The 22,326-nt window shown below is 40.9% G+C and overlaps 1 protein-coding gene across 1 annotated transcript in view; it reads right to left on the reverse strand.

The window, feature by feature from the left end:
* The window catches only part of LOC117502739 (neurexin-3b-like), a 460,000-nt gene that overhangs the window by 425,857 nt on the left and 11,817 nt on the right, over nt 1-22,326 (reverse strand). The window contains 3 exon segments of the mRNA XM_034161843.1: nt 11,535-11,546; nt 13,394-13,420; nt 15,267-15,284. Coding sequence (XP_034017734.1) covers nt 11,535-11,546; nt 13,394-13,420; nt 15,267-15,284 — 57 coding nt within the window.

Below are 22,326 nucleotides of genomic sequence, written 5' to 3' on the forward strand. Positions count from 1 at the left end.
AAAAAAGACCTTTCAGTCACATAAATATATAAGAGGCACTGTGGCGCAACATACACAGGATAGTGGCAACATTGTGGTAGGACGGTTGCGAGTATGTGGCACAATTTTTTATACTGTCTTCCTCTGCAACTGATTTTCACCCATCTATATTAGAAAACCCATTTATTTCCAGAAGGAGTCAAGCAAATGTGGTACGCACAGCTGCGACATTTTTGTTGTAAACCTGTAGCAAAGTGGTCAGAACCCCCAGTATGACTGAAACTTTATGTTTGCATGTTCTTTATTGGACAATTCCACAGAAAGTTTGCTGAATAAATAATGAGGGTAGGGTGGACCAAGATTAAATCAGGTTGATGAAAACTCTGTCCATGATAGATTTAAGTCATCAACAGATCCACCTCTCAACAGCCTGCAGCTTTAATTCCTTCCTGCAGGATGTCACCAAGACTGAACCAAGCTGCAGGAAGAAAGTTTGCAAAACTGACCAAAATTATTATTCCAGAGTGACACTTTAAGTTTATATGTAAAAAAAAAGAAGGAACATTTCTTTTCGGAAGGCCAGGCTGGTCACGTCCTCTCTTGCTATTATTATTATTATAATAAGTCACATATGTTCTTCCAGACTGGCAGCTTGTCCTGAGCATGCCCCGCCTCTTGACCAGTGTAAAATGGGATTGGCTGCAGCTGTGGTGCATAAAATAAGAATACCAATAATTGATGGATGGATGGCCCCGACTCTTGTACTGACACGAGTAATTTCACTTCACAACTTAGTCATTCTTGAACTACGGCATCACTTTTTGTAACTACCCCGTGTTAAACGGTTCAAGCAGGCTGCTGTAAAAGGCGCACAGCACAGGGACCGCATGAAAAGCGAGTGCAAGGGAAGACGCAGAAACAACTTTAAAGTGGGAAACAAGCAGCCATCCTGTCAGGCAACAGCGGCGCTAAGTGATGTTTGACTCATAGCCGTGGAAGCTTAGAAGGTTCCCGTGTCACTGACAGGAAAGAAAGATGTAGAGATAAGAGAAGGATGGACAGACAAAAGCAAAGAGAGAGAGAGACGCTGGTAAAATAAAGCTGCAATGAAGGCACTTCAAAAGCACTCTTGCTGATGCAGCTGCATCTGTATAAGTGCGTGTATCTCCACCAAGGCGACACATCTCTACAATCTACAACTGTCATTTTAACAACAGGAGGCCTTCACAAGCATTTCATTAACACAGGCACATGGGTGATGTTTAACACGTCTCAGGTGTCTTAAAAAACAGACATTAAAGTCTGCAGCCAGGAATACCTCATAGACACTGAAGTGCAGCATCTTAAAAAGTATTTCATGCTCTTTAAATGGAAAGGAGCTGCTGATCCCATAACCCTTCTGACCTTTAGGGGGCGTCTGTGGGTTTATCATGGCCGTGCGGTTGTTATGGAGCGATGGAAGTGTGTTAGATATAAGGGTGTTTCTTTGATCGGTATAAGACTATGGTCGGATTCCATAAAAAATAAACAACAATTTCATGAAATTTACCCGATTTTCACATTGGAATCAGAAGCTTAAATTAAATCCAAAAAAGTGCCGGGAAACATCACAAAGAGATGTAAACAACTGGGCGCCTCAGCTTTGTCTAATGAAGACAGTGTGACGCCTATCTTTCACCACCTGACTGCTACAAATGGTACAAGAAGAAGAAGAAAAATATCACTTCTGCACAAACTAGTAAGACCTTTAAATATGTCAGTAAACCTGAGGACTGATCCAGCGTGTACAACAGTGGCTGCTGTGGTTCTTACCACTCGGCTGCCATGTTTGTTTGCTTTCAAAGTCGTGTGAACATGCATGCATGGCTGCAGCCATCACATCCACACACGTCACCCGTCTGCACAATAGCACACAAATACGTGCACAGACACACATGTACACACACACACATTCCTAAGCCTTTCTGCACTCATGCTTCGATTTTCACAATGCAGCCCTCGGAGCCATGACTTAACCCAGTTCTCTGCACAAGCCAACACGCAAGGTCTCAGGCACTTCATCAACATTCCTGAATTATCAGCCAAACGTCTCCTACAATCCCCATGTGAAATCTTTACTCCTGGATTTTGACATCTTATTTTTGTTTGGTCTGTATTTATTTATTTATTTAATTGTCAGATGTTTAAGTTTTCATCACTATGAATCAGAAAAAAAAAATGATTTCAGTTTTATCTGATAAAAGAAGTCAGGATTTAGCTTCAATAACAAATCACACTGCAGACGTATCAGCCAACGATAACAGTGGAATTATTTCATAATACTTTGTTCACAAAGTGGCTTCAGCAGCCGTGTTGTTCAGATAAGCTGACACTCATGTAAAGATGGACCAACATGCCTGTTACATGTTGACGTTCCCGCCGCTCCCTCTCTCTCTCTCGGTTGCGTAACCGCTGACACACATATAATCTCTGAAAGAGCAGGAATCAGTTTTGCTCGGATGATTCCAGAGGTCAGCAAGAGAGGGAGGCGAGCACAGAGATTGCACGGATGACATGAAAAACAAGGAAGGATGAGGAATCAATCGTCAGGTCTGCGTTGGCGTCTGTGAATGGGAGAATTGAATTTTTGAGAACTTTCAGGGAAGTCACGCAAGCAGAAATCGATCAGCGGAAGGAGAAAAACAGCAGAATTTAACAGAAAATAACATGGAACAATGGAACCCCAATGAGTAAATAAAAAAAAATATATAAAAAAGGATTACTGTGAGAAATTACTAAAGTGATAAACGTATTAAATTACTGTCAAATCTTTCATTTTCTAAGTAATGGTACAGATTTGATGATAATTCCCAATACAATCTATTGGCTCCACCCCTTTTTGTGTCTGTCCCAAAATTGTTGTGGTTTCTTTCACAGTTTATGTCCAAAAAGTGTCATGAAAATTGATTTGAGTAACTTGGCTTAGTTATTACAAGCAATTATTTCTATATTTCATGACTCTGCCCATTTTCCAGATGTGTTCCAAAAATATAATAGTGCCATGAGGACCAACATTGGAAGCAAGCTTTCTTATTCTTCTTCAAACATAAATAAATAAAACAACAACAAAAAAAATTGTTCCAATCATAAAACAGGCTTTTTTGCAGTATTAAAACAAATGTATTTACAAGCAAGTTTATATTTTGGAAGTCCTGGATCTGCGCCCTTTTTTCCCAAATGTTTTTGAAATGTACTAACTAGTTCTGACAAGTTTCTTAAAATTCTATAGCATAAACAGGTTTGCAAAATTATTTTTAAATATGAACATAATCATTTTTATGATTATTATTAAATCCTCTTCAAGACAATAATGTGACTGATTCTCTTCCAGCTCAGACCAAACCTTTTCACCTGGTTTGACCAAAATTGGACGCTTGCTAACAGTCACAGATGGCAGATGAGGCTCAGGTGCTGTGGATACAAAGCAAGAACTGGCAGAATCAAATTTTTACACGAGTCAATCACGGCCCTTTAGAAACAAAGAGCCGGACTGCCATCAGCAGAAGTGGAGGTCTGTATTCACAGCTTGTATTTTCGTGCTGCTGCAGGAGCAGCCGGCCGGACCTGAAATCAATTTGACCAATGCCCTCAATTTTAACAACATTGAAATCCACGTCAAGGATTCTGGTGTTGTTTCAGATTGAATAATGAGGAGAGGCAAAGTTAAACTCAATTTCAGGCGCGTCTGGACATTAATAATCCTTTATCAACTGTAAGACCAACGTGCACCAAAGCCAGTAAGTGCCAGCTGGGGCTCCGAGTTTAGCATCTGAACCATTCTCACTGGCTGAGCGACACAACAAGGACGCAAACAGTAATTATATCAGATGACGCTACCGCCTGGCCATTTTTTATGAGTTGCAAACATATAAGAAAAGCTGAGCCTCCTCTTTAGCTAAATCAGTGTCACTGCTTGAGCCAGTGCTGCATACCTCGGGTTCCAGTGAGAAGCATGGAGTGGCAACGGTTTTCCCCTTGGATAGCATGTTTAGCATTCACAGGCAGGTAATATATTCCAAATTAAATCCATTACCTGGGCTGAGTGTCTGCTGAAAGTCATCTGCTTTTCTCAACATTTGTATGTGGTTCCTGATCTGCAACATTCTTGTCACTGCATATTTGCTGTGCTTTTGTGTGATGTTTTTTCATATTGACAAAGCAGATGGTCACCCAATGAGTCTAGTCTTCCTGAGATTTCTTCCTACAATAGAAAAATAATAATAAAAAAACACTTGAGAGTTTTTTTTTTCCTTAACACCATCACTGCTCTTGTGTAGCACCTTGGGGCAACTTTTGTTGTGATTTGTTATGCTACTCATGAATTGAATATTTAATCAATCTGCTCTGTCTGTTTCTTACTTTGTTGTAATTCAAATTTTGTTTAAAGTACAGCACATTTGAAATATTTTATTTTCTTTAACATGTTTTGGAGAGCTGGGACAGCTGCATGCCAGGGCGTCAAAATGCTTTTGCATTGATCGATTAAAATTAAGCAAAATATACTCTGATATAACACAGTTGAAATCTATCTAATGGTGCTAGTTTAAAAATATTCAAAGTGGTGTACAAGTCCGTTAAATTAGTTTATTTTTGGTGTACAACCATTTTAAACCAATCTGTCTCTGAACTTGATAAATTAACTAACTGCCTGCACCAAACTGGAAATAGTGAAACAATGTGGGCAGATGTAAATTATTCAACGCAAACTCAATGATATTTATGAAGTATTACTCGCAACTCCCATCATGAAAAAGCCAGTTGTGAGATCGGTACATCCGCCCACTGGAGACTGCGGGTGCAGCATTCCTAACTTGAGCTTGAGTGATGGGAGGCACATGATGAAAAAAAAAATGGGAGATGGGAGGAGACAGTAAGAGAGGCTAACTGGAATACTGAGGCAGACAGAGATGAATAGTGTGGGACTAAAGGAGGGGAAAGACCAAGAGAGATGGAGTCAGAGTCAGATTAGGAGTGACAGCCAGACACAGAATATCTATACTCGCAGAGAGGAAGAAAGCAAAAACCTTTACTGTGTGAACTCTGCTGCAGGACTTTGAGGGGATAATTATCCAGGGTGACTCCAGAAGTGGAGAATAAGTTTGTAGTCCCAAGCCTTGATGTTGGCAGATTAGATCTGGGCTGAACCTGGTGTTCTTACCATCCCTCCAGGCAATCTAAGTGCTCTCTAAAGTGAACTCGCCTGCAGTGTCGTGTTAGAGTTCTAAAGTAGGTACAGGCACTTCTCAAATCACTTATCTGCATCTATGATTTCACCCCCTCCTTGTGTTAGCTCCTCTGGCAAAAGTGGCACCAGTGAAGTGAGGATAGAGGCAATAGTTTAGTTCATAGAGATGTTCTCCTGAAGAAAAATCAGTTTGTGAAGATGAAGCCACGTGTGGATCAGCAGTCAGTGGAGCAGACTGCCGACCTGTGTTATGCAATCACTGTGAGTAAAACATCTCAAAATTAAAAGATGGAGTTCAGTTAAGGTTTGTGGGAGATGTTCAGGGTAAAGCTCGTGCCTAAGATACATTTAGTTATATAAGTATTAGGACACTGACAGTTTTTCCTGTGTTTGCACAGATTTTCAGGACTCCAAGTTGAAGGGAAGAGCTCATCGGTAAAACCATCTGCTGAGGTGGTCGTAGCGGGAAATCTGCAATATCTTGGCCCTTCATGGCACACTGTTGACTATTGCCCAACCCAGCTCTACTATAAGTTCAGGTGACCGACTTGTCCATTGATGAATATTTATTGTTTTTACATTGAGAATCACTTGGATGCTTTGGCAGTTTGTTTTGGGTTATATAATTTTGGTCACTCAATTTTTTTAGACCTCACATTGATAATTCCAAGAAAAGCTATCAAATGCAAATTCTACACTTTGAATCAACTCCAATACTCTTATGCACTTAATTTGCCATAACAAGAGAACCGTCTACACCTGGCCATGAAACAGGTTGTCAGTCAGTCAAATGACCAATTATTTATGACCTCCTTATATTTTCAATCGACTTCTTCTTCTTCTTTGTCTTTCGGCTGTTCCCGTTAGGGGTCGCCACAGCAGATCAATCGTTTCCATCTCACCCTGTCCTCTGTATCTTCCTCTGTCACACCAACCACCTGCATGTCCTCTCTCAGCACATCCATGAACCTCCTCTTTGGTCTCCCTCTTCTCCTCCTGCCTGGTGGCTCCATCCTCAGCATCCTTCTCCCTATATACCCTGGGTCCCTCCTCTGCACATGTCCAAACCATCTCAATCTCGCCTCTCTGACTTTGTCTCCAAACCGTCCCACCTGAGCTGTCCCTCTGATATGTTCATTCCTAATCTTGTCCATTCTTGTCACTCCCAAAGAGAATCTCAACATCTTCAGCTCTGCCACCTCCAGCTCTGCCTCCTGTCTTTTTGTTAGTGCCACTGTCTCTAAACCATACAACATAGCTGGTCTCACTACTGTTTTGTAAACTTTCCCCTTCACCCTTGCTGATATTCTTCGGTCACAAATAACTCCTGCCACCTTTCTCCACCCACTCCACCCTGCCTGCACTCTCTTCTTCACCTCTCTACCACACTCTCCATTACTTTGAACAGTTGACCCCAAATATTTAAACTCATCTACTTTCACCACTTCTACTCCTTGTAACTGCACTATTCCACTGGGCTCCCTCTCATTCACACACATGTACTCAGTCTTGCTTCTACTGACTTTCATTCCCCTTCTCTCCAAAGCATATCTCCACTTCTCCAGACTAGACTCAACTTGCTCTCTACTCTCACTACAGATCACAATGTCATCTGCAAACATCATAGTCCATGGGGACTCCTGTCTGATCTCATCCGTCAACCTGACCATCACCACTGCAAACAAGAAAGGACTCAGAGCTGATCCTTGGTGTAATCCCACCTCCACCTTGAATGAATCTGTCATTCCGACTGCGCAATCTCACCGCTGTCACACTATTCTTGTACATGTCCTGCACTACCCTAACATACTTCTCTGCCACTCCAGACTTCCTCATACAATACCACAACTCTTCTCTTGGCACCCTATCATAAGCTTTTTCTAAGTCCACAAACACACAATGTAACTCTTTCTGTCCTTCTCTGTACTTTTCCAACAGTATTCTCAGAGCAAACATTGCATCTGTAGTGCTCTTTCTTGGCATGAAACCATATTGCTGCTCACAGATCTTCACCTGTTTTCTAAGCCTAGCTTCTACTACTCTTTCCCATAACTTCATGCTGTGGCTGATCAGCTTTATGCCTCTGTAGTTAGCAGCTCTGCACATCACCCTTGTTCTTGAAAATAGGAACCAGCACACTTTGTCTCCACTCCTCAGGCATGCTCTCACTTTCCAAGATTTTATTAAACAATCTGGTTAGAAACTCTACTGCCATCTCTCCTAGACATTTCCATGCCTCCACTGGAATGTCATCTGGACCGACTGCCTTTCCACTCTTCATCCTCTTCATAGCAGCCCTCACTTCTTCCTTGCTAATCTCTTGTACTTCCTGATTTACTCTCACCACATCATCCAGCCTTTTCTCTCGCTCATTTTCTTTATTCATCAACTCTGCAAAATATTCCCTCCACCTTCTCAGCACACACTCCTCACTTGTCAGCACATTCCTAAATCGTTAACACTATAGTTTTTTTTAAACCCACCAAATGAAAGCTGACGTCTACACAACAAGCACATCCTGATTGCTGTGGTTCATGTCCCCGCTGTCTGTCCCTGGTATTTTTTAGTATCCAGTGATGTGTTCTCAGTGTTGCATTTATTTTAAAGTAAAGCCAGTTGTGGTTATGTTTGTGTTCTCTGTTCTAAAAGTTATTTGGGTTCTTCCTTGTGAACCTTTAGTATTTTTAGGTGTGGTTTATTCTTTAAATGTGTATCTGTTTCAATCTTGTTTCTAAGTTTTACTGAGGTTTGAGTTTATTTCTTAATGTCCTGCTTTGGGTTTATTCTATAGGTCTGTCAGTTTCACACCACATCCTGTTTTAATTTGACAGTCTTCTCTGTTGTTGTTTCGTTTGCTTTGTTCCCGTTTGCTCTCATGCCTGAATTCATTCAGCCATCTGTGTACCTGCTGTCAACTGTAATCACCACCCAGTCCACTTAAACCCTGTTTCTAGGTTCCTGGTATGTTAGTTGTCTTTGCCCTTGTATTTCTTTGGGTTCATATTTGATCTCCACTTGCCAACTTACACTGGCTGAGTTTATCCTGCGGATTTTTGGAACGTTGATCACCTGTGTATGACTTTGGACTGAAACTGCCTTTGATTAAAGAACACGGAACACACCCTGCTTATTCTCTGCATTTGGGGTCCCATCAGAACACAACTGCAACAATGACTGCTTGATTTCAGATCTGTTGTGGTGGTGAACTGAAGTCAAATTAGATAATTGGTCATTGTCCAAATACTTATGCACTTGACTGTATCTCAACAATAATGGATGTATTTTAACTGTTGAATTTATAGTCAGGAGATGGTCTCAAAGTCGGAAGACTTAACTTTATTGGGGTGAACTGACAATCAGATAAACCCTCAAATAAGCGGCAATGAAACTATAACTTCCTTGGTGGGGCAATAATCCACTTTCAGAAACTGCCATCATGAAAATAAAGTATGAGCGTCATGCAATATTTCATTTTTAAAGCAGTTTTATTTTGCCAGCATGTGCCTTTGTGGGCTTTTTTTTTTCATGTGTGGTGGCAGGATGAAAACACTACGGATTTAGTTTGGGATAATAAACAGCACCAATCTGCAGCTTCAACTGAAGCGTGTTACTAACTGGAGCAATGCTCCTAACTGGAGCAGAGTCCTGGTCCACTGCCACAGCTAAAAAAAACTCCTACTATACTGTCAAAGATGTGCAATAAAGAAGCTGCATCATTGTGCCAGAAACTGTTGAGCTGAGGCGTCATTGAACACAAGGGAGCAAACTTTTCTTGAGAGATGGCTCAAGGTTCATAGAGCTTCAGCTCTAGATTTATGTACAGTGATGACAAAGTGCTCTATATTATTCCCATTAGAGACCACGCTGGTCTCACAATTCTGACTCAGTCCCAAAGCCTCTTAACATCCACAGCATGCTCCTCTGTTTCCAATCCCGAGTTTGTCGTTAAAACATCCCGTCTTTTGCTTTTCCAGTTTCCTCTCACTGCGGTTTGTGACCACAATGTCTTTTACAATACACACACACGATTATGAAGCCATAAACCAAATAGAACACAGCCCTACGGTAAAACAAATCCTCATTTTCACCTTTTTTAGTCTTTCTCCATAAAATGCAAGTTAACAAACACTGCAGAGGTTACATTGCAAGCTGTAGATCACCTCATTACATACCTCTAATGGTTGTTAAGATTATAACGGCTATAGATTTTAGAATTTAACTATGCACGTCATTTTTGCATGTTTGAATCTAGCTTTGGGGAACATTTGCTTCTTGGAGAAACCTGGGGTTTCCAATGACTCAAACAGAGCAGGAACAAGCTGTGTACTAAACCAATAAGGAATAAGTTGGTTTACTTGAAGTTCAATCCTATTTCGGGTTCTAGTTGGGTACTGGACAACACAGAATCTACGATGTGTCTTAATTCTAAGATGTGTGTATCGGGAGTGAGGTGGAACTCCAGAAACGTCACCATTAAGCCGCACTTTCATGGCTATGCACCCTGGAAGCTCACAGTCTATAACTGTGATGAACCAGCCTGCAAAGAACCATAAATGCAAAAGGCATGTACAGCAACTTTTTGGAGTCCAAGAAAATCCATGGTCTGATCAAAGTATGTCAAAGTTTGCAATGGAACAAAGACATTCATAAAAATGTTAAAAATTCAGCCATGGTTAAAACAAGACCACAGTATAATTACCAAACATCCTAGGTTACCACAGACACCATCCAAGACCCTCCAAGGCAGAGGTCGCCAACCTCGAGCAAGGAAATTATTTGCCATGAAGGTTTTCTCACTCTCCTTGCTCCATCCACTGCTAATTAACCAAGTCAGGTGTTTTCAGCAAATCAAAAGGTAAGAAACACCGTTGCAGCAGGTACGCATGGAAAACATGCAGGGCAGGTGATCTCCAGGAGCACGGCTGGTGACCATTGATCTAAGATTTACCAGTGTAAAAACAAGGTTTCAATCCAAGCCTCCAGGATGTGTGTAAATGAAAATGGGACTGAACAGACATCATGAATACTGTGGACTTTTCCATTTTTGCAGAATCTTGTTGCCCATCATGTTTTAGGGGCTTGGTGGAATGGTCCTTTTCATTTTCTCTGGTGTGCTTTTATCTTAGTTGTTGGCTGGATGTTTTTGTATATGCATGGTGGATACGGAAGGTGGGCGTGGCAGATGTCTAGGGATTTACAAAGACACAAAAAAATCAATTCCACGGGTGAGTTTTGGACCATTGAAAGCTTTGTGAGATGACCAATAGGCAAGAGAAGCACCCCACATGACAAGTCCGCAGATTTTTCAGCCAAATTCAAACCTATTTTGACTTTTATCCTCAGCGTGCTTTACAGTAATATACTTCACACTATTGCTACAGTGCAACACTCAATTTGACGATTAAGTCGACTTTCAGACTGTCTTTCATCTTTCCTTGACCCACTTAATGCATTTCATTTAAAAGTCACAAGCTCTGTGCAGGGTCATAAAATACAGACAATTTGTCACACTAACACCTATGGGCCAGTTTCAGTCCCCAGTCCATCTGATTTGCATGCTAAAGGCCCGTTACAAGAAACTGGAACACCCACAGGAAACCCCCATGGACTACATAAAAACAAAGAAGTGGAATCTGCAAAGTAGCTTACAGATAAATAGAAAATAAAAAAGTGCATACAAACATGGAAAGAATGATGTGTACAAGCATGTTGAGTGTTTTCAACTCCACAGTTCCAGTCATATTACACAGAAAATGCTTGTTTCAAACATGTAGGCTGATTGAACAGATGAATTAAAAAAACACTAAAATGACCAACACAACTTTCTACAAGGTTACCAAAGCCGCAACAATTGTTAGATTCAGTACTGAGCAACAAAACAGTCCATGCAAAGTAACCCACTTCAACATCCAGAGCTTACGCCACACTGTGTATTTCTGATCCTGAATAAATCAATGTAAAGCATCGGATCTCACAGCGGAGTGACAAATACAGTGAAAAGCATTTATTGTCCATAAATGAAAGCACATTCCTTTTTGTATCCAGTCAGCTCACTCACTCATCCTCCACACAACAGTAAGAGCCAGCACACAATAACTAAAACACAGTGAGTCCTGTCATTTTCTCTTTTTCACTGTCAGACACACAGGCGAGCACACACACGCACACACACACACACACATATATATATATATATATAATGAATCATTAACCAGAGGCAGAAGTTCAAATTCCATTCCAAACATGCATGCAACTCTGGCAATAAAAAAAAAAAATAAAATAGAGGAGAAAGAGGAAAAAATGGGGGGGGGGGGGGGGGGGGTGTTTGTACCTTTGCTTCTACCTACAGTTTTTGGAGAGCGGATCCAGAGAGACAAAAGAGACAAGATCCCGCGCAGAGCACCAGAGAAAGACAGCAAAACATTAGTACACAAGAGGTCGCCTGCAGTACCATGAGACACGTTCATGCACAGTGTTTAGGCTCATGCAAATGTCAAGCAATGCAACGAGTGCACGTGAGCAGCACGATCACTGATGTGCACCTTCCTACAGATGTTGTTTTTTTGCTTTCACTGTACTGACCAGGACAGCAGTGCAGTCTGCGAGACTGTGTGCGTATGAAGCCGATTGCAAGAAAACATTTAGCAGTTACTGTCCTCCTCAGATGTCTGTTAGAATTCAGAACATGTGGGAATGAGACCAGAAAACAGGTAGAGTACAAAGTTGAAGTGAAATGATGAATCGATTAGACATTTCCACATCAGGTCAAGTCTGGAAGCATGCGCTTGTGCAGCACGTCACTACAATCACTGCTCTGTGGAACTGCCTTGCGTCATGGATAGCAACCACCCAGGTAGACAACCAGTCTATCCATATACTTCAACAGTAACAGCGCAGCAGATAAATGCATACATCATAACAATCTTTGATTTTGTGATACAAGCACCAAATTTGGCACAGTGGTACTTCTTGGTCTACTTTTTACAAAAAAAATAAAGCTGTTAGCCACTTCAGTTTTCAATCAGTCTTGGTTTATTTCAATGCAGTACCTGTCAAATATTATATTGTGGACTGGGGATGAATTGAAATTATCTTCAGATAATATTTTCATGGTTTTTAGATGTATTGTATATGTTTAATGTATACATGCATGCTGCAGAACATGTGACAGTGTTTGGTGTGTCAGGGTTTAGTAGTAGAGGGTAGTACTTTTGCTTTTAAAGTCAGTCGTGTCCTCTGGATGAAGACTAGTCCTCACTGCTTACCTAACACTTATGTGTCCAAGTAGTTGCTTGTGCAGAACAATGGCCACACCTCAGTAAACCATGTAGGCTTATGGACTAAACTAGGTATGGGTAGAACACACAGAGAGATTCTCTGTGATGGAGTTTGCTTTGCATCTTCATGCACTGACACATGTCCAGAGTGAACTGTTGAACAGATGAAACAGTGACTTCAATATTATACCCTTCAAGAATTAAAAAAAAAAAAAAACATCATGTGGCTAACAGCTTTTGTTGAAGAAAAGTACTTCTTAGAAATACATGTACCAAATTTGGTGCTTGCATCATCAGCTGAATGATTCTTATACTCATTGGGCTGCACCTGCATGCGGGATTGCGCCCAAAGAACCAATCCACATGGCTACAATGCTGCAGCTGGCACAAGTTGTTCATCTCATCTCAGTGCCCGTAAGTAACTGTTTGGCTCTAATGAGCTGCATGAAGAAAGAGCTCATTGTCTCCATATGTGTAAGATTTTATTTGTTCCCTATTTTCCCTTCTCTCCATCCAACCTGTCTACCTAAATTCCAATGATTTCCTTCTGCACTGTCCTCCTTCCCTGCCTTTCCTTCTCCCCTATGCCCTTGTCACCATGGAGGTCGTGCGGGAACAGCAGAGTGTGTCACTGCACGTTAGCTGTGGAACTGAGAACAGCGAAAAAATTATGTAATACACAGAACCCTGGGTGAAATAAGGGTGAGAGAGACAGAAGCATAAAGAAAGAAAGAGACACAAAGCTGAGATGAGAACATGCCATGCTGCCGTGCAGGCACACGCACGCACACACACACACACGCCACCCACTGCTGTGAAACAACAGCGGCACACAGGCACATGGCGTAAAATTACGACCTAAAACCAAGCCAGGCGGAGAGTGGAACATAAAAACAAAGGAAAGAGAGAGTACCTTGCTCTGCCTTCAGGTGTGCGAGGCCTTGAAAAAAAAAGACAACCAGACAGACAGGGACAGAGAAAACGTTTGAAAACAACACAACAATACTTCAGCTGTATTGCCATTATGCATGATTTGCACGACGGCAAACCATGGCCACCACACTGCAGGGAAAGCTTTCCCAGAGAAATGCAAAAGCTTTTCATTAAAACTCCAAATGACTCATAAATACAGGAACACAGAATGTGAAGAGAAAGTGGTTCTGCAGCTTGTTTTATACACAAGTGTTTCTTTGAAATGATGCTTGAGTCAGGATGATGTAACAGTCATCTTCAAATGGAATCACAACGGTTTTCTTTTAAAGGGAGCATAAGGTGCAAACCTGGCCCCGCCCTCCTAGTTAAGTATGGTGGAACGCAACATTTTGTCACATGATGGAGAAATTAACCTGCTATAAATAAAATGGGAGCTTGAAATGGCCCATTTTATTTATCCGTGACATATGTCTCAGGATGCATTCACCGTGCAGGTTTGGGTTCCGTGTGTGCACATATTCCATATTTTTGGAATTGCTTCTGGTGGCAGAATAAGGCTCTAAACTGATCTCAGCTACATGAGAACTTTGCAAATGATCTCATCTTAAATTTTGAGCAAGGGTCTGGGTTTACTACCCCAATATGTAAAACATTTGGAATCCAGACCACGGCTTTCCGTACCTCCAAAACTCTTGCACAGTACTAAAATTCTGATATGATCCAGGTCCCTGTTGGGAATACTTGAGATTTGCAAAATAGATTCAGCATTGAGCATTGCCACAGTGGAAAAGGACACGGTCAGTGCAGGAACATAGTGAAGAAGTATGACGTCATGACCCCCGAGCTAGCCGAGTAGCCTGAGTGCGGCTATAATAAAATAAGACATGGACGAAATGTGGCAAAATGGAGTGAAATGGAGCCTAATAATCACGAAATGGGGGTAAAAAGTAACAACATGGAGCAGACTGACCCAGACTGACTCCAAATATGATTAAATATGATTCAATTAATTACTTTTATTTAATTATTTTTAAGCGAAATGGAGCAAAATGGGGACTGATAATAACAAAACGGGGCGAAACGTAACAACATGGCGCAGACTGACCCAGACTGACTCCAAATATGATTAAATATGATTCAATTAATTACTTTTATTTCATTATTTTTAAGCAAAATGGGACTGATAACGAAACGGAGGTTAAACGTAGCGAAATGGAGCAGACTGACCCATTAACTGAAATTTCATCTCTTGAATGCCAGATGGCGCACCTGCCCCTACTACATGTACTGAGCGCATCTCACAAAAACAAAAGCTAAACAATTAAATAAAAGTAATTATTTGGAGTCAGTCTGGTTCAATCTGCTCCATTTCATTACATTTTACCCCCATTTCGTGATTATCAGTCCCCATTTCGCTCCATTTCGTCCATTTCATATTTTAGTTTGGCCCGCATGAGTGTAGCTATATTTGTGTCCAGACCATGAGGAATCCTGCTCAAATGCGGCTTCCCACAGTGCACGTATATGTCTTGAAATTGGGAAAATCGTTCTGCTGAATGAGGAAGTGTGACGATATCCATCCATCAAAGCCCGACAAATTAAATAATATTGACCACCAGACAAATGATTTCAATCTGTTACAAATCATAGCTTGACCACACCATAAAAGAGTGTCAACTTATTTTTTTAAACCTCATATTCAGGCGTACCGCGGTCCAATGTTGTGTTTTCATGTGGTAAGCATTATTAGCTATGCTGAAAAGCTGCACAATACGTCCCCTTTAACAGAAACCGTCGTTTCAGCTGCATGATGAATTTAACTGAAATGATGTCTAATCCTTCAGGAGACTCACCTGGTGTTCTCTGGACTGCTGTAGGTTTGTCAGAAGGAAGGAGACAAAAGAAAAGACGTTTCAGATTAGAGACTCACCCCAGTTGTTTGCATGAGTTGCCAACATGCAAAAACAGCCACACAGGTTGGTGCCATGTAAGGGCTGCTGCCCCTTGACATGCCTGATCAAAATACCCACCACCCTGTGGAGAGAAACACTTAATACTCATCTGTCCCAAGCTTTCAGGGAAGCAGATTGACATTTTGAACCTTTGCCAGTAACTCACATTTAAGAATATTGTTCCATTCACATAATATTCTGCACCTTGAATCTCACAGAGTGCCTCACAAACATGAAAGAAGCATAAATCCATCACAGGCATTTATGCTGTTGTGAGGTTTGTGGATCACTGGATGCTCCTCCGACCCATATCTTTCTCCTCCACTTGCCCTTTGACCCTTTCACACCAAATTATTATTGGTATTTCTGTTTTTGCTAAACGTCTTCAACACAGCGCTGGTGGTTTCTTAGAGGAATGCTCACTGTCACACAAACACCAAACCTCACGTGTCTCACACTGATTAAAGCCAGTTATTCTCTGCACTTCAGTAGTATTAGGGTGACCAAACGTCCTGTTTTCCCAGGACATGTCTTGTTTTTCACATCCTGTCCTGGCCATCCTGGGTTTTTTAGAAAGTGATGGTTTTCATTGTTTTTCATCTTTGAGAATCTTTGAGTAAACTTCAAGTATTATTTGAGTTATCTCATTGGTTTTCTGTGATTAAAATATGGTCACTTTACATCTGGTTCCATGTGCCACTAGCATTTCAACAATTCTGTCCAAAATGTAAACACTTTATTCTACTTCACAAAACCCTTCCACCGTGTTTAATCCATAACTGGCTCCAAGCTGGTTGAGTTGAACAGTTATGAGTTTGGCCTTTTGCGGTCACCCAAGCTCAAAGGTCATATGTCCAATGGAAGACATGTCTGATTTCATATTATTAACCATAGGTGTAGTTTTAACAGACTTCTCTGTTTTGTTTTGTTTTTTTTGCCAAATCAAATGGGTTGGTCCTGATCTGACCCTCAGTCTTGCCCACACTGATCTTGGTTATGTAAGAGCAGCTAGCTCATTGGGATTAGGAGTTGGGCTGTCACTATGTAGACCTGGATTCCTGGTGTAGCTACCTCTATTCTTGGACAAGACATTTAATCTGAATTGTTTGAGTAAACCCTTATGTAAATAGATACTGGCCTTGGCTGGGGAAGTTAACCTGTGTTGGACTGGCATCCTGTCCAGGGGGATCTGTAGACTGTCAGGCTCTGGCACCAAATTGGCCTCATGGTCTATGCAGATTCATAACAGTAATTTTCAGTTCAAATATTGCTGTCATACCCAGCTGTTGTACCATGACTTGATGCATTATTGGTTGAAGACCATATTGCCAATCACCTAATTATTCATGCCAACATGATTTGAATAAACCTCTTCATGTTAAACAAAACTTCAACATGAACAGAATTATTTGTGATTATGTCTCTCAGCACTGTGACGTTTCAATGTACACTTACTTTCTCCCGTGCAGTGCATCATATATAACATTACTGATTAATCACAGTTGCTAGCAGTAGTAAGGACTTTGACACAATGTAGGCCATGAAGCCTGTTACTTCCTGTGCGTATCTTCGGATTTCTTACAGTGAAGCAGATGAGACTCTACAACTCCCCTGGATGGGACACCAATCCAACGCAGGTTACTTCCCCAGCTGAGGCAGTACCCATTTACAGCTGGGTAGATTGAGACAATGCAAACTAAGTGACTTTTCCAAGGACACAGACACGTGGCATGAGCAGAGTTCAGTCAGTTGTTATCCACTCAGCTACTTGCTATACTTAGCTAACATGCTAATAAATTAGAAAATGAATTGGACAAGTCACTTGAGCTCATGTTAGTTGGCACTTAGCTAAATGATGAGGTCTAATAGCGGCTTGTGGTAGCTTTAAAATTGTGCTAACATGTCTGATGAAATCAAGTTTATTCTTACTTATTCTCAAATGGGGGACAGCAGATAGTGCCAAGAGTAAAATGCTAACTTTCTGACCAAGAAAAAAAAAAAGTTTTAGCAACAGATGCTAGAGGCCTTGGTGTTTTTTTGTTTTTTTTTGCCTAGTGGTCAGAATGCCGGCTGCCTCTGATGTTGGAGTTTGAGCCCCCCGCTACGCAGGTTACATACATATGTGCCTGTATATATGACATAATATTACACATTAGTTGCTAGCTTGGGCAGCAGCTTAGTGGTTAGCACTGCTGCTTCACAGCAAGCAGGTCATGGGATTGATTCCCACCTGTGGCTTTTTTGTGTGGAGTTTACATGTTTGTGTTTGCGTGGGTTCCCTCTGGGTGTTCCGGCTTCCTCCCACATCTAAAGACATGCAGGTTAGGTGGACTGGAATCTTTAAATTGTTTGTAGGAAGAAGCAACACCCTTACCCAAAAGTACGATGCAAGTATGTTTCAAGTATACTTCCAGTTTACTTTTTATATACTTATCAGTACTATTTTTTGGTAAGGGCAAGTAGGACCTGGGAATGCGTCGGATCCTAACGATGAGTCACACATGGCGGGTTTAAATTCTGTCCCATGTGCTGCACTATGAGCTCTTATGAAGCATTTTTATCACGTCCACAGCTGTCATTTTAATCTTAAGAGTGTACCTGGAATAAATAAAGAGTTTTCCGTGATCAGAATCCCTCAAGCGTAACAAAGGCAGTCATTAGAGAAATTTAGCACAGACACGATGAGTGTCTTCTCTAATACAATATACAGATCCTTAATTTGGCTCAGTGCTGTGCCTTGATTTCTGCTTCTGAGCTCTGGCTGATTTTCATCATTTATGATTCTCTGTGATCACAGGGTGTCCTTTGAAAACGTTGAAAGCTCCATTGGACTCGAAACTGTGTCTTTATTCTGCATTAGAACTATTTAATTTTCTGTGAAATCCAGCATTTGTCACCACAGTACTTTCTTAAAAACACAACACTGAACAATAAGGATTTTTCTTTTTTTATGGTGAAGAAAAAGAAGAAGTAGTTGCACTCAGGTCTTTTTTTTTTTTTAAGCATTTGGGATGATACTATTTGTGAAATATTATTTTAAGATACCTTTTAAAAACAGCACAGAAGCACAGATTTAAACACGTTTTCATCAAGGTTGCTGCCGAGAAAACAGGACGTGAGAAATTGAGGTGAGATTTTCCTCCCATCTCCTTTAGGAGTCCAAAATGGCCGCGAGCCTGTCACTCCTCCCACGTGAGGAAGGATGACACTGGAAGAGGATGAAGCGTGAAGGGGTCGGGGGGGTTGGAGGACAGTGTCCAGCTGATGAACAGCGGCGCTGCTCTGGCTCTGCAGAAGCGGGAGATTTCAGAGCTTGAAATATGCGTCTAAAACGGCATTTGCACATGCACAGACTTTCTATCCACATGCACGTGCACAGGAGTGTGTATTTGACACACTCAGAATCTGCGTCCAACAAGCCCCTGTGCTGTTGAGAACATGTGGTCCGAGCGTAATCTCCTGCCCTATTTTACCAGCAGCTTCAACACTCAATCCAAACACAAATGCCCCTGCGCTGGAATCAGGCGAGTCCGTGCGGCCGCGTTCCTACCCCACCCCCTCGACCTACTTTTATGGTAAGATTATTGTAAATGTCATTTTTTTAGGGCGTGTCTGTTTATTAATCCCTAATCTCAGCCTGAAGGCACCATTTTAGCACTTACTGAACAGTTTGCTTAACTTGTCCTTCAATTACAAGCCTTCCATCAAATCATTCAATTTTTTAATGCAAAATGACTAATTTCTCATTAGACATGCAGGATATGGGGATTCTGAACAGAAGGAAAGTTTTGCATATCTCATTAAACAATCCCATGTAGCTCTGAATAACCTTGACCTTATGCAGATCTCATCCTAAGTGGAAAGCCTTGAGGTATTCAAGAGACTTCATAATGCCACCCCCATTAATTTAATTGAACCAAATGACAATGAGGGACAATATCCAGATCATTACCGTTAAACATGTTGATATTTGCACAGCTAATAATGGGGCGATATCAAATTGATCATTAAGGATGATCAGCACACAGGAATATATAGCTGGACTTATTAAATCCTGCAGAATTCATGGCCAACGTGGAGAGCAGGTGGTGTCTAATTTCAGCTCATTGCCCTGGCACACATAGCCACTCTGAGACGTCCTGATTCACATGGGACGAGAGGCTGAACATGTGCTTCATGGTCAAGTGTTTATGGTGCTAAGCCGCTATAGCCGTGTTGGATGGCTGGGAGAAGAGCTGCAGGAGCTGAGCCGAGTGCACGGACTGTCTCGTGATGATCACTGCAGTGAAATAACGATGCCTCAGCAGTCGGCTAACCTGGCTCTCCCATGATGCGAGAAATACAAAATGGACACGCTGTGGGAATACGAACAGCGGCACAGACTTTCTTCAACCGTACAGGCAGGATTCAATTAAATAAGAGAACTGTATTAACATTTTTACAGCAATCATTAGGTGGGAGAATGTGCAGTCCATTAACTGTAGGGTTGTTGGTTCATTTCCCAGCTACTATCCTTCAGCTAGACACTAAAACCCGAGTTGCTCCCAGCGTGCAGCTGATTGCCTTGCTCAGCGATTGCTATTTTGCTCTGCAGGCTTCACAGGGGCTTCAGGGTTTGAGACGATTGTATTCAGGAAGACTTCATTATCTCAAAAGTGTAAGTTTTATAATCCAGCATAGATTCCGGAGTGTTTCTCTTGAACATTCCAGTAATATTTCAGAAATGTTCAAGTGCAACATTCAACACTCTGAATACCCCAGAATATGATGTTTGTTAGAGCTAGACTGATACACTTAATCACTCAATGCATGTCACTTGGGTGGTACTTGGATGCCAATTCGATACCGATGACGAGTCTAAAGAAATGCGGTTCAGGTATTGCAGTTTGACATTATGATATACTATGATTTTTTAATTTGATTTCTTTTTTGCAATGCTATTCCATGGTGAAAAGTTGAATAATACAATTCTAGAGACTATATATCATAAGTGTTTTAATTTTCTTCAAGAACATCATCCTGTACATTTGGTAATTAATTAAAATGCCATTGAAATAATCAATGTATCTGTATCTGGCTGCATAAAAAAGTGTCAAAAAGCATGACTGAACAATATTAAATTAATCATCATATTATGATGTCTGCCTTCATAAACATGTCCTACATTCTTTCCAATTCGTCTGTAAGTAATTTAATTTGAATACATCTATTTTGGAGTTAAAAATCAATTTTCATATTGTAAAACAAAAATATTGCGATATGTACATTTTTTTAATTACCCCCTAATGTTTATGCTTTAACGTTCTCAACATTTGAAGGCAATATCACTGCCAACAGAAAATAAAGCATTAAAATTACATTATTATAGCACTCGCTTGTTAACTGGCACATCCAGTTATTACCACATTTGCTAATTCTTCAACTCTCTGAATTCTTGATTTTTTTTTATCTTTAATTTTTCCTTCCAGCCAAGTGGAGTACAATAAAAATATGTGTGGAAAAAAAAAAAAAACAGTCAGTGAGCCATCTGCCCATTTTAACAAGCAGATCCGAGCTCCTGTTGTTCCATATGAATATGTGTGCGATTACAGGTACATGTCTGTAAATGCAAATGTGTCTTAAAGTGTGTGTATACAATGCTTGAGCCTGATGATGTAGTGTATAAATATTCACAGGTCTGACAAATTGCTTTCAGTGCTCATTAACAGCGTAATTAACCGTGCGCCCACAAAGGCAGGTGTGCTAAACACCTTTCATCTTCAACTCAAACCAAACGGCATGAAGCAGTGGCAGAGGCACCAAGCACACAAGATTATGACCCACGGCGCGCTTTATAGTTTATTACTGGACTTAGGCGATGTGATATTTTTTCTCATCTTTGTGGTACAATTAAATTATCAAAGATGAAGACAATCTTCCACAGAAATTACAAACACCTTCTTTTGTCATTTAAACTGCTTGTGGCTTGTTGTTTTCTATTCCGCCACTGTCGCACACAATGAAATCAATCACGGGTAACAACATGGGAGGAGGAATTGATGACACCCTGTCAATTACGGGAAGAAAAAAAATTAATTTTGCATTTTAATCAAAAGCTAGAAACATAATATGATCCCCATTACATTATCACATCCAACAATCAAGCGATCACCCATTTGTTTAACTTGATGGAGAAGAAGTCATTCAAACTTGAAACAGTTCTGCGTTCATTTAACAATAATCGAAACAGTTTGGACTTTAACATCAAACTGCCTCATGATGGCAGAAATACCCAAAGACCCAAGTTTAAACCCCTCCCCAACTCCGCAGTAAACTGTTTAAATTGTTATGTCTGTCTTGTTGAACTTCACTAATTGCATTAGACAGAATCCCTTGTGGAAACTGATTTTGTGCTATTTTTTTCCCTTCAGAAAAACACAAAACTGAATGAGGAGCTTTCATTTACCCTTTGTAAATCTGAATTTGAGACTACTGATGTACCTCAAGTATATTTGCTTTAAATTGCCACAAACATCACGGTTGCTGAAACGTGTTGCATTTCAGCAGTTGTGGACTTTTAGAAAAACCCAGTACAACTTCGCTGGCACAGAATCGGGACTGACAACGGTGTTTGTGCAGGCATTTTATGGGCAAATTAGCCATCTCTGTTCTCATTATCCTCCTAATTATGGTTCCCTGTCTCAGTGGCATAATCAACAATCAGCTACATCAGTTAATGGAAAAGTAGAAAAGAGCAGCCGTTTGAAGAGCTGAGGCGTTAACATGAACACACTCGTTACGTCCTTCATTTATGGCCTGGAAACTAATAAAAGACAAGGAATAGGTGGATTAGAGGTACAGTTGATGTAATGCTTCCTGAGTCAAACATGGAGTTGGACAAACCTGAGGTGTGTTCACGTTCTCTGGCTTGAGAGCGAAGATGTGACCAGATTGTTCCCTCTTCTAGCTTCCATGGCTGAAG

This window comes from Thalassophryne amazonica, chromosome 21, assembly GCF_902500255.1.
Source record: "Thalassophryne amazonica chromosome 21, fThaAma1.1, whole genome shotgun sequence".
Taxonomy (NCBI): Eukaryota; Metazoa; Chordata; class Actinopteri; order Batrachoidiformes; family Batrachoididae; genus Thalassophryne; species Thalassophryne amazonica.